Here is a 14,420-nt window from a genome sequence, read left to right as displayed (position 1 = left end):
GGCAAGAATTACCACTCCTCAAACTCTCAAGATAGAAGGACATATCAAGAAGAAAAAGGTGCAAGAAGTGAAATATCACATCGATAAAGAAGAAATGAATCCAACCATATCTTGTAATTCATTGTTCGAAATTACCACTCCTCAAACTATCAAGATAGAAGGACATATCAAGAAGAAAAATGTTCAAGAAGTGAAAGATCACATCGAGCATCAAGAAATGAATCTGACCATATCTTGTAAAGGATTGGAAGAAATTACCACTCCTCAACCTCTAGAGATAGAAGGACATATCAAGAAGAAAAAGGTTCAAGCAGTGAAAGATCACATCGAGCATCAACAACAAGTTCTCCAACTTTTAAAGGATAACGCCACGTCGGTGCAAAATCAAACGAAACAACAGGTAGATCAACATCGTAGTGAAAAATGTTTTGATGTAGGTGATTGGTTATTTTTACCGCTACATCTCAAGCAAGCTATTTATGAGAAGGAAATGTTGGCAATACTACATGCACTTAAAAAATGGCAACCTTACCGAATGGGAAGACTCTTCAAGGATGAGCATGTGGAAGCATTGTTTTGTGCTATTTCTATTATCCAACCAGATTGGATAAACAAAGCAAGGGATGAATGGAAGAAGGACGAAGAAGTATGGCCACTTATTCAAAAGTTGCAAAAGATCCCAATTCAAACAATATTGCCAGAAATTGAAGAGGAACGGAAAATCATATTGGAACCTGGAGCAGCCATAGAAACAAGAACCCGACAGCTACGAAATCGATCAATTTCAGAGTATCTCATCAAGTGGAAGAACTTACCCGCTGAAGATTCCACATGGGAGGACAAGAATTTTATACAAAAGCATCAAGAACTACTCAAGCGTTGAGGACAACACTTTTTGAAGGAGAGGGGCATGTTAGGCCCCTATACTACTAGTTTAACCCCTTATTGTTATTAGTATAACCCACTTATTATATTGATGTACCCATGTAGTGCCCATATTGTTACTATTGTGCCCCATAGAAACCCACTATTGTTATTATTGTGCCCTTACATTATTATTGTTATGTCGGCTCTGATTATGTTATGACCCCTTAGACTCCTATATATAGAAAGGAGGTCTTTTCATTTGTATCATCCAAGAATTGTTCATTTATGTAATGTAAAGGAGGTTGCCCCCTCGAAGAGGCTGAATTCTAAGGCGTTGATCTATCTTTTCTATCTTTTCTTGAGCTGGTTTCATAACACTCTTCCACCAAAGGGAACCCACGTACAGATCTGAAAATAATTACTTATACCTTCATTGCAATTTTCAACTTCAGATATACCCAGAACATAAGATATAAAGGATAAGACATGCGCCAGTATTAAGATCTATTCATGATCATACCATATAATGATAATGCATTTTAGGTTTCATGATCTCGGTCCATCAACCTTTATCAACTGCATAGGTGCCTCCTTGGTTCAGATCGAGCAAAGCATCACAAACCCATAACCAGCATACTAGATCTCACACTTCATCAGATGTTCATCACTTGCACCCTTGCACTTTGGTCTAATGATCTTCTTCTCCTTATATAGGTTTAGGCCTCTCTCAATACCATGGTCCAAAACCACGTAGGACCAATACCTTGGACCCAATACGTGGGGTCAATACCTCGAACCAAATACCATGGACCAAATACCATAGACCAAAACTTAGTTTTCCGACATGTACGCGCCTTTCCTTCTATGAAAGTGCATGTGTACATTATACACGCCTTTGTATATAGTGAACCTGCGTGTATACACTACTTGGTATATAATGAACCTGCGTGTGTACATGACTTGGTATATAGTGAACTTGCGTATATACGCGACTTGGTATATAGTGAACCTGCGTATAGCTTTCTTTCTTCATTCTATGAGTCTGAACCGTGATCTATCATCTAAGTGAGTTGCCATCAAGGACAATACTTGAGTCATACCTGTATCATAATACCAACAATCTCCCCCTTTGGACTTGATGGCAACAACCACTCCAAGTCACTCTCCCCCTTTGACATCAAGGGCAAAGGGCGGACCAAGATATTCTCTCCCTTGGTATACATTCTGTTGTCCATACTCCCCCTGAGTACATGCTGAATTCTATGATTGAGCTCCCCCTTTGTATATGCTAAGATGTATCAATCCATCCATGCTCTCCCTGATCACATGCCGAGTCTAAACAAGACCATGATAGTCATCAACAACTATCATACACCATATGATCTGCACTATAAGCATCTCTCATCAACATCAGAAACTTGTAATCTACAATATCATTCTCTTGACCAACCAACAGTAAGTAGCAAGATGTATCATTCAGCCACATAAGCATTATCACCAAGGTCTTCTAACCATAATGCCAACCATGCTTTATTAGAAGCATATGCTCCCCCCGAACCTGTGCCGACCAACACATACCATGACTAAACCATATCATACTTCTTTTCCTAAGTCTGTTCTACTGCTTTTTCTTCAGAGCCCATATACGCGACTCTGCAGCCTCTAACTCGCGTATATACGTGATTTCTCTTTATAATATCTACATATGCAATTGGAATACTGAAGGTCTACACTTTCAGTTTCCCATGTGTCTGTTATGTCTGCTAACTAAGTTATGCCACATCTTTCTAACTCTAATTCTGTCTTCTTCAATACCTGGAATTGTGATGATGTATGATATTTTTGTGTCCAAAATTTTCTCCTACATTCCTTTACTTTATGTCCAAACTTGTTACATGCATAACATCTTACATGTTTCATATTCCTTTTATTGCAATCAATAGCTTTGTGACCAAACCTATTGCAAGCAAAACAATATCCCTTAAAGTACCTGGAACGCAATGATATTTCTGTGTGGTGGTCTTCAACCATTCTTCTTCTGCATTTGGCTACAATATGTCCAAAATTACAACATACATAACATTCAACATTATTCATTTGAGGAAATAACCGACTTTCACTTCCATAGTTAGGAGCAAAAGATCTTCTTTGAAGAATTTCTTTCCTTGGTTGTTGCTGGGGTTGACCACTCATCTCTTTGTTGATTTCAGATTTTGCATTAGAATTCCTTTCCTCACCCTGTGAGCTAGATTCACCTTCGACAGTTTCATAAAATCCAATACCAGTTTTGATAGTAGGGGATCTTTGAATACTAAGAATATCATCCAAAATCTTAGTATTGTCTTGAAATCGTAACAGTTTATCCTTTTCTTCTAATTTACCTTTTAAGATATTTACCTCAATCTGATGTTGTTCTTCCTTTTCCAGATATTGCTTCTTTATATTTTCTTCAGCTTTTCTTCCTTCTTCCACTTGTTGCCTTAATTCGAGCACTTCATGTTCTTGTTCTTCAAGAGCTTCTTTATTCTGCTTCTTTGATTTTTCAAGATCTTCTTTTAGAGAGAGGATCTTAGATTCAAGTCTCTGAATTGTTATGCTCTGATCTTTTACTACATCCTGCAGCTGCTCCCTTACTTTGGTTATTGTATCAAGCTGATCTTTTAATCTAGTAACTTCTTCTGTTTCTACGTCCTTATTTTCATATGCCATGAGAAGTCTAATGTCTTCATCACTATTGGATGAGCCATTACTTTTATCATGAGTATAATAACTTCTATTACCTTCTTCAGACATCTTTCCTTCGTTATGAGGGCATCTAGCAGTGTAGTGACCAACTCTACCCCAAGAAAAACATTTGAAAGGTAGCTTACATTTGAACCTTCCAGATCCCCGTTGAAGATTCTTGACAAAATTTACCTCATATTCTTCTTCCGAAATGTATCCTGATTCACTGAGTTTTTCTTTTCCCTTTGTTGATAATTTAAATGCGACTTCTCTCATATCTGATGGTCCTCATTTTCTCATTTCAAAAGCAGTTAGGATTCTGTGAAGCTGCGTCAAAGTGATATTCTGCAGATCCTCCTTTTCTTCTATGGCAGACACTTTGGATTCAAATTTAGCAGACAAGGATCTCAAAACTTTCTCAACTAAGACAACTTCCTTAATTTCTTCACCCAGATTCTTCATATAATTGACAATCTCATCTATACGTAGGAAGTAATTAGCTATGCTTTCATTACTTTGCATCTTAAGAGTTTCATACTGTATTCTGAGAGTTTGAAGCTTAGCACGTTTTACCTGATCATCTCCTTCGTAGCTTAGAATGATTTTGTCCCATATTTCTTTGGCTAATTTGAGCTGCATGACCTTGACAAACTTTGATCTTGACAAACTTCCCAATAAGATAGTAACAACTTTGGCATTGAGTTCATATTGCTTTCTTTCTGCTGTATCTGTAGGAATTGTTGATAGATATGTATATCCTCCTTCCACGATTCCCCAAACATCCGTTCCAAGCGATTGTAGATATGATGTGGTTCTTATCTTCCAGTAGACAAAATTTCTCCCTTCGAAGATTGGTGGTCTGACGGATCCCTCTCTTTCTTGATTACTCATCCTGATGGATCTTCCTTCAAGCGATCAAACTTCTTCTGAAGTACCTGCTTTGATACCAATTGTTGGAAATAATATTGGGGCGAGGGGGGTGAATCAGTGTTAGCAAATCAATAATCTTTTCATTTCCATTATCAGATTCATATACGCTACTTCAGTTAAGGCAACCCGCGTGTATACGCAACTGTGTTTAATGCAACTAGCGTATATCCAGTAAACTTATGATTCAGTTAGTTGATCTTTAATGAATGCATCAGGACATTATTAACCATATAAAAGGTAAACAGGTGCAGTAAAACAGAACAGATCATCACACAAAAGAAGCACACATGAACACCATAATATAAGGTGGAAACCCAATGTGGGTGAAAACCACCTGCTGCAATCGTCTCTATCTTCCTTTTAATAAGAAACTTCTTTTTACAATTTTGTACTGGCGTAGACTCATACCAATATGCAGGCACCCACCTGCAGAAGGCTACAACCATCTCTCATTCTCTAGCTACTACTCGAAGGGAGCTACAACCCCCTAGCTCTTGTACTAGCTGATGTACTAGTACGTAGGTGCTGACCTACAAAGGGTTACAACCTTCTCTTTTCATCAGGGACCACGTTTCATAAATTTTCAGACTGGATTCATCAATACGAAACAATCACTACTGCAATACAACCATCAACTCTGAATCACTGAAACCCTGTCATCAAAACACAGTCACCAGAACATAGAGTAGAGCCCACAACTCTGCAACAACCACTAGAACCAACAACAACCTCAAATATCAAATCTCATAATGTATACGCTACTTGACTGTGTCGAACCAGTGTGTATACGCTCTTCCACCAAAGGGAACCCGCGTACAGATCTGAAAATAATTACTTATACCTTCACTGCAATTTTCAACTTTAGATATACCCAGAACATAAGATCTAAAGGATAAGACATGTGTCAGTATTCAGATCTATTCATGATGATACCATATAATGATAATGCATTTTATTCTTCATGATCCCAGTCCATCAACCTTCAACAACTGCATAGGTGCCTCCTTAGTTCAGATCGAGCAAAGCATCACAAACCCATAACCAGCATACTAGATCTCACACTTCATTAGATGTTCATCACTTGCACCCTTGCACTTTGGCCTAATGATCTTCTTCTCTTTATATAGGTTTAGGCCTCTCTCAATACCATGGTCCAAAACCATGTAAGACCAATACCTTGGACCCAATACCTGGGGTCAATACCTCGGACCAAATACCATGGACCAAATACCACGGACCAAAACTTAGTTTTCTGACATATACACGCCTTTCCTTCTGTGAAAGTGCGTGTGTACATTATACGTGCCTTTGTATATAGTGAACCTACGTGTATACACTACTTGGTATATAGTGAACCTGCGTATATACGCGACTTGGTATATAGTGAACCTGCATGTGTACACGACTTGGTATATAGTGAACTTGTGTATATACGCGACTTGGTATGTAGTGAACCTGCGTATACCTTTCTTTCTTCATTCTGTGAGTCTGAACTGTGATCTGTCATCTGAGTGAGTTGCCATCAAGGACAATACTTGAGTCATACCTGCATCATAATGCCAACACAACTATATCCCAATTATACTAAGAACTAGATTATCCAATGTAGAGAGATCCATGATTGTTAATGGATTTATCCCACAAGTGCTACATGGGAAGTGAGAAGAGAGATTATTGAATAGGGTGGCAAGGAAGAGAAGAATTATGTTAGAAAGTGGTGGCTTTGTGCCCTTTCTACTTGTTGTGTGGAGATATAACCACTGCCAGAGTACTCTCACAACTGAATGTTTTCATGACAATTGGAGAGAAGATAAGATTATGGAATAGGTTGATTAACATATATTCATTGACTAAATAAACCCCTTTTTAACTTCATTTAATTACCATATTGGCTTGTAAATCAACCAATATATTGTTTTCCCTTTTCAAATGGAAGCAATAAACTTGACACTCCAAATTTTCCATCGAAGCTTACAATTTTTTGAAGATAACTTCGAGCCTAAGATCTCTAGCCCTTGTTTCATAATACATATGTCTCAAAATAATTAGAGAGTCTCCAATGATGAGGAATCGACTTCAATGATAAAATCAAGCTAATAAAAATCCTCATAATAAGGTGTATGCATCTGCAAGATTATTGGATAATACTCCTAGTTTCCAAGTGACCTATCCTTCAATTGTTACTCTAGGATGAAAGCTTTCTCCTCCACTCTCAATGTTTGCCTCCCTTAATCTTAAAAGGAGGACACGTGGTGGGCTTTGATCCACTTACATATGCATGGGTCATGAGACCATTTTTAATATAGTATCTCTAGGTGCAACCATACATTTGACCACTACCTTAAGGTACCCCATGGCTTGAGGGTTAATCCCTTATAGGAATTGAACTTTTCTGAATAGTGAAAAATTCTTTGCTTTCCACCATTAAATCTAAGCCCTTTGGACATGTTAAAAATATAAATAAAGTTATCAACATTTAAAAATAAATTCCTACCAAAAAACACTTTTGTCATCACCATGCCATTCATCACATTAATATTCTACTATTTTTTTTTGCTACTCTTTAAAAAAAATCTTGTGTAATTGTAAAAAAAAATAAATCTATGTAATTATAAAGAAAATCACTCCAAATAAGCCATTGCAATTGCACATAAAAATATTCTTGTATGTTTTTACTAGTCTATGAAAGAAAAGAAAAGAACTCCTCAGTTTCCTTGTAAACACAATCACTCCAAATAAGTCCTTGTAATTGCAAATAAAAATAAAGAAAAACACAATGGAAAGTAAACTTCAATTACTTTTGATCATTGATGATGTTAGTCATCATACAATACATAAACCTATATTCTAGTGAAACAAATGGCAACTGAAGACCCAAAATGGAAAAATGAACGAGTTGTGCCCACCTTGGGCAACTAAGGTCGCAAAAAACAAACAAAGCCCATTGAAACTACCCAGGAAAGGGGTATCTAGGGCAATTGGATCTTACCAGTGCCAAAAACCGGGAGTTGAACATGTCACCTACCATCTTCCACGTCGGTAGTCAAGTTAGCCATTTCAAATGAGAATCGATCTCTACGTGGCCAATGGAGACCCGCTAAATGGGTGAACCACTTTTGGCGTCCCTCCCATGACGTGAATAGCTCCGAACCACTTAAGTTTGTTGCTTAGGTTGCCCATTGAAACTACCCACGAAAGGGGTATCTAGGGCAATTGGATCTTACCAGTGCCAGAAAAACCGGGAGTTGAACAGGTCACCTACCATCTTCCACGTCGGTAGTCAAGTTGGCCATTTCAAATGAGAATCGATCTCTACGTGGCCAATGGAGATTCACTAAATGGGTGAACCACTTTTGGCGTCCCTCCCATGACGTGAATAGCTCCTAACCACTTAAGTTTGCTGCTTAGGTTGCCGAAATAACAACGTGGGAAAATTCGTGGAAGGTTGAATGAATGCCACGTGAGACCATTAAACTAATAATTTTGATGGGACGACAAGGTATGACACACACACGCCAGAGCGTGATAAGGTTCATGTATATCCTTTTGTGGGGCCCAACTCCCTTTCACCGAAGTTTCTCCGCATCTGCCCACCGCACGAATAACAATCCAAGTTTCGCGTTGTCCGCACGCCATCTAGTAATGTCCCCGGCGGCTAACAGGTTCAAAGAAAATTCCACTAACTCAGCTATCACTCTATTCAATCATAAGCTGACAAAATACAAAACAACGCAATCTGTCCTCCCTCAAGTGCCAGCGAAGCACGAAGAAGGTTCTGGACTCGCGCCTTTCACTCCTATTTAAAGCCCTCCTCTTCCTCCCTCTTTTACACATCAATATCGTTTGAATGCTTTTGAAATCGTGAATTTTTCTGCCTGTTTCTCTGTAATTTCTTACTAGGTACAAAGAAATCTGTGCCAATTAAAGGGAGTTTCAATCTCCGTCTGTGAGATTTATACAAATTTGTGGCAAATCAGCAGATAAAGAAGTCATAAAAGATGGCAGTGAATACGCCTGTGTTCACAATAGCAGCTGCGGTTGCTGCAATTGGGGCTTTCTGCAGGTTCGAATCTCATCGCCTTCCATCAACATCAGATACGGATGGCCATCATGTAAGTATATGAAAAAATGCTTCTTCATCATTTTGGGTTCTGCAAAGAGGGGAGGGGTTACTGTTTCTTGTTTCTTGGGGTTAGTTTTTCTAATTATGGTGGTTTTTGGGTTCACAGGATCAGAGTTACAGTCGGCAGGGCGGCGAAATAAATGGAAAAGCAAAGGAGGAGCGGGCGGCAGTAAGGTTCGCCCCTGAATTTGACGGTCTGCACTGCTATGAGACGCTGGTTAGGTTCTGATTGCCGTGAGGCTGAACTTAACCGTCAACAAATTGAATTTTACTGATGTCATGAATCATGTAAAATATATTCTTTTAAATATAATTTTTGGACGACTTTTCCTGAAAAATTTCTTTATTTAATTCTTCCTATTATTCTTTTAGTGAATGTCCTAAGGTTTTAGCTCGCTGAAATCTGGGCAGTCCAATTCGGATAAAATCACCCAAAGATTAATTATAATCGTGGATTTCAATGGCACAAAGTCATTTAAATTGTAAATTAATCTTTTAATAGTTTTGACCAATGATAAATTATTTTAGCCCCTAAAGAAATGGATCAGAAGGCCTCTCCATTTCCAATGACCCGGCCTCCCCTGGCTCTATCACCGTCCGGGCTCAGCTCCTCCCGCAAACAAAGGATTTTCCTATGCTCTCGGCGCAGGCGTGGTTGCCTACCACGCTTCGCGCTTAATAATTTCCAAGCTTTATATTTTAAATACAAGAAAGTTGTTATATTTCGACGAAAAGAAATTTCCAAAAAAAAAAAGTTTTTAATAACGCTAGTTTATTTATATTTTGCTTTTCTGGTGTATTTTTATTTTGTCAAATTTGCTCTAAATTCGATAGATATTTTTTAAAATTTCTTAAAATAAATTTATAAGTTGAGCTGTATAAGATGGTTAAAATATATTTTAAATAAATTAAAAAGATGGCCAAAATATATTTTAAATAATTAAAAATCACAATATTGAACACAATCATATTACTAAATTGGAACACAAATTCAATTGGATTAAAATAGTAATTGGAACGCAAAAAATAGTAATTGGAATACAAAAATTCAATTGGATTAAAAACCTAAAAAAGTTTAAAATCACAATATTGAACACAATCATATTACTAAAGTGTAACACAAAAATTTATTAAATTGTTTGAACACAATCATATTACTAAAGTGTAACACAAAAATTTATTAAATTGTAACACAAATTTAATTGGATTAAAAAACCTAAAATAGGCCATGCAGTTTTATTATTTTATAATTATAATTATTTATGAGATCTAATATCATTTTAACAATAAAATCAATTCACATTGCTGAAAAAATAACAATAAAATCAATTCACATTGCTGAAAAAATATCTTTACAATTGCTTAAAAAATAAGATATTTAATCAAATAAGCAAGTAATTTTATTTCAATGATTTGTAAGGGGTTATGTATTTGAACTCTATATCTAATTGTTAACCCAACAACACTTACACATTACACATGCAACCAACAAACACGTGCACAAGCAAGTAATTTTATTTCAATGATTCGTAAGGGGTTATGTATTTGAAGCCTATATCTAATTGTTAACCCAACAACACTTACACATGCAACCAACAAACACATGTGCACAAATATTCAGCTAGTACGGTAGATAGGATTAGAGGAATGGGGAGGGTTATGTGACAGACTCACAAAAATATGCCCTAAGACTAAATGAACAAACAAACACATGTGCACAACTATTTAGCTAGTAGAATTACAATAGACATGATGAGTGGAATGGAGAGGCTTAGGTGACAGACTCACAAAAGGATGCCACAAGACTAAACAGAGACAAATACATGTGCACAGATATTCAACTAGTAGAATTACAGTAGACATGATGAGTGGAATGGAGAGGGTTAGGTGACAAACTCACAAAATGAGTCAATTGTGTGTAAAGATCACACAATATGAGACAACCATGAAGGAGGAAATAGCAAAACATGTGTGGGAAATATATAGAAAGAGACCAATATCTTTGATTGTAGGTTGAGAAGGCCATACCAAGTCAAAAATGCAACAAACCAAGATGCACAATATAGACTTGTTCCAGGGTGTTAGCTTGAGTAAAACATACACTAAATTCTTAGAAACTGATAGTATGTTAAGTAAAAAAAGGTGCAAAAACTAGATTGTCAGCCAATTGTATACTTAACATGCATTAAGATGTCAAAGTAAATATTAAACCCATACACTAAATTCTTACAAAATGATAGTGTTAGGTATATATGACGCCAATAAATATACAACACATATATAACTAGACAAAAAATGTGCCTAGGTGAGGTCATAATGAAAGCAATGTTGATCCATGTGCAAAAGTAAGTACATTGAAGTGTAGACTAGTGAATAGTTGTGGGTAGTCTACCCAAAAAATGTCCAAGCACATATAACAAGTATAACATATGCAATCTAAAAACATGTTACATATTTCCCTGCTATAGATGCAACATAAAAAAGGCACAAACAAATGTATTTTTTTTAATTTCCTTATATTTTGACAAAGAGAGGTGTTAATCAAAGATACATGCTCTTTTTGGCATGATGGATATTGATCATAAATGTTAAGAAAAACAAAATTATTTCACAAATGTGATAACTTAGCACATAAAACTATTACAGAAAACTTGTTAGAGGCATTTCAATTTTCTCCCCTATAATTTGTGGAAGATGACTACTTGTTTGTTAGTCTAACTCTCCAAGCAAAATGTATACAAGTTGGATGCCCATTTTTACAATTATTGAGGTGAGGCTAATTAAGTCATATGAAGACAAACATTTAGGGAATTTTCCAAGAGAACCAATAAGTATTGTTGCTAGTTACCCAAGTGCATGAGTGGATAGTGGCAGACCCATATGTGTAACACATAACATTTACCCAAGTGCCTAAGTGGATGGTGGCAGACCTATATGTGTAACACATATCATTAAAGTAAGTACTTTTATTTCAATCATTTGAAAAGGTTTATCTCACCATTATAAGGTTGATTTTCTTAGAATTTTAAAAATCTAAGGTTTAAAATAGAAAAAATAAATAAAAGCAAATGCATTAAGAATATCAAAGACAATACTCCGGATAGATTGCAACTCCACTAATAGTTACCCCCAAGCACAAGGATATGAAAATGTTTACCCAAGACTAAATTGATACAAACATGTGTGCATAAAGATTCAACCAACATAATTATAGTATACATGAGTAATGGAATGGAGAATTAGGTCACAAACACACGAAAAGAGTGGTTGTGTGTTGTAACGCAACCTCCCACATTTATCCACTTTCATCGTCTTGTCGGGGTAAACATGAGCAGAGGGCTACTATGACATGACTCAACTACCTAAGTACAGTTAAGAAAGTGGAATCGATAACCTAAAACTTTATTGACTCCACTCAGGGGCTACAGGACCCCTAGGAGCTAAACAACCAATCTAGGTGCCCAAAACCTGAGCCAACTTGACTTTTTAGTGACCTGAACTCCCACTTGCTTTCATAACAAGGAAACCCAACAACTGCAAGCCTCTAGTCGCATGGATGATCTTGCTTCCTAGCAACTGCAGTCTAAATTACCCAGTTCTGTGCATGCGCCCTCGAGATCTGAGCCACTTTTTCAGGGCTAGGATCCCCATCTCTGCCCAGAACTTGATGAAACTTTAAAAAATGATAAATGACATTATGACAAATCCATTGACACAAAAATTAGACTAGGACTTGACCTAACCAGGTCTAACCATGAAAATCATTTCATCAAACACATAGTGAATATGAAATATATAGGTCATGAATGCATATATGAACATAGAGATCTGAAACTTATCTGAGAATCATCAAGAAGGTCTAATGCCCTCTCACAATGGATGAAATAACATCTATTAGGTCTTGCATTCAATAACCATTCATTTTCCAATCAAACATGATAAGAGCCATAACTTGAATCTATAAAACCATGGTTATTGTTGCAGCTAAATCTTGCACCTGCAACACAAGTGCAGTAGGAGACAAAGAAAGCTCCCTAGACACAGCCTTTGGGTTGATTGTAGACCAGTGCCTAGGACATCTTAAATAGAGGAGTGCTTGTGAGGTTATATTGTAAGGGGGTTACAACACTCCAGTTTTCACGTAAAACAAAAAGGGAGATAGGAGGGGCTTGCTTCAATAAGCTTTCAAAGATGAAGATTAAGGCCAACTCATGGATCCAAATGCTAGGGGGTATTTGGGCAATCTCAAAGAGGTGACTTCTCCGTTTGGTGGCTGACACATGAAAATGAGACAACTTAAAATGAAGTTGTATTGATGGTGGAGAAGAGGAAAGGAGGGAGAGAAATAAATGCATAGCACTGTAACAAACATAATACTTGGCAGCAATGTTCCAATAGAAAGGGGAATTCAATGGATAGGGCTGTAAGCAAGACAAAACCTTAAACAATGGTTTTCCAATGAGATGATAGAAATAGAGGAGAAAAAGAAGGTTTCAGATTAAACATAACATCGGTATCATTCTCTGCCAAAGCAACTAAGATAAATCCATACATTAAAGAGGAACCAACTGCATTCATTACATTATTTCAAAGAAAGACAAACACATGTGAAATGAGATTACCAAGAGGAACTTGCTGTACATTAATCATGCTTGGAATCAACAAGAAAACACCATTTGTCCCAAAGGGCCCAATAACCAGTCTATACACTCAACCATTATATCAGTGAAGTCCCATAAAAACATATTGAACCAAAATGGCAACACAGAGTTCAACCCTCGCAGGTCTGAGAATCGGGACCTCTGTATTATGTTTCATCCCCCTATTTATAAGAGGGGGATAGATTTGAATTACAATCAAAATATCTGAGCCTGAGCCCCAACTGTCATGTTAGAATAGTTGTCTCAGCTCTCTCAGGCTCTCCTACCACCTACCTAAGATTACAACAGGGATCGAATCCCTTTCTTGGAAAAATAAAGAAATAAATGCTTAGAGAAAGAAAGTCGAGAGAGGAAGGATGAGGTGTCCCCTTGTTGCTTCAATGGAGCCCTTGGATGGAGCCACGTCCCTGCTATTGTCATGCTTCTCTCTACTGTTGAGGCGGTTTACTGTTGCATCGACCGACTTCTGTCAACTCTCCTTTGACTGCTTTCGGCACTGACTTATGGAGGCGTGTTACAGGATGAGTCCTTCCATGAATGCGCCCATACCTTCATTAAATTCCCTAGCTGCCGACCCATCCGCCCATTAAAATCTCTGCGCAGTCCTTTCAGCGCTACGCTGTAGCGAACAGTGGATCGATCGTGGGCCTTTTAACACCAAAACAGATGGAAATGACGAGCATTTTTAATTAACTCTAAGGCGTTTATCCTTTATGCCCTTTTATTATAGCCCCTTTGTTATTTCTTCATATGACCACAAGCGGAGACTGAGGGCTTATATTTAAAGCGCTTAAGGCCGTGACTTGCTGTGTGGGCACCTTTTTCTTTATATCACATAAGTCCCTCATTCGCCGATTTCCCTAACCCGAAATCTTTGTAAATCGCAGCTTCTAATATATTGCATCCGAAGCTTTTTTCTATCGCATCGCAATCGCCGATAAGTCCGAGACCTAGGGCCGCTAATCGTTGATAACCTATTGATGTCATTGATGATGTCATCACTACGAATTGTCACCTTGTGAGTGGTGCCATGTGGCACCCGGAAACAACCCCATAGGACCCCTAAAAATGCCCAAGTCATCTTTCGTACTTGCCATGTCATTTTTGATGTCAGT

At 37.4% G+C, this 14,420-nt stretch overlaps 1 protein-coding gene across 1 annotated transcript; it reads left to right on the top strand.

The window, feature by feature from the left end:
• Positions 1–8,341: 8,341 nt before the first annotated feature.
• On the top strand, positions 8,342–8,994 carry LOC149221248 (uncharacterized). The gene is made up of 2 exons (XM_089382938.1): positions 8,342–8,633; positions 8,751–8,994. The coding sequence occupies exons 1-2, from the start codon at positions 8,520–8,522 to the stop codon at positions 8,871–8,873; spliced, it is 237 nt and encodes a 78-aa protein (XP_089239064.1). The 5' UTR covers positions 8,342–8,519; the 3' UTR covers positions 8,874–8,994.
• The last annotated feature ends 5,426 nt before the right edge of the window (positions 8,995–14,420 follow it).

Source organism: Pinus tabuliformis, chromosome Q (genome assembly GCF_031772625.1).
Source record: "Pinus tabuliformis cultivar Carrire ecotype Pingquan chromosome Q, CPIR1, whole genome shotgun sequence".
NCBI lineage: Eukaryota > Viridiplantae > Streptophyta > Pinopsida > Pinales > Pinaceae > Pinus > Pinus tabuliformis.
The sequence above is the reverse complement of the archived record's forward strand: the minus strand, read 5'-3'. Positions and strand labels throughout refer to the sequence as shown.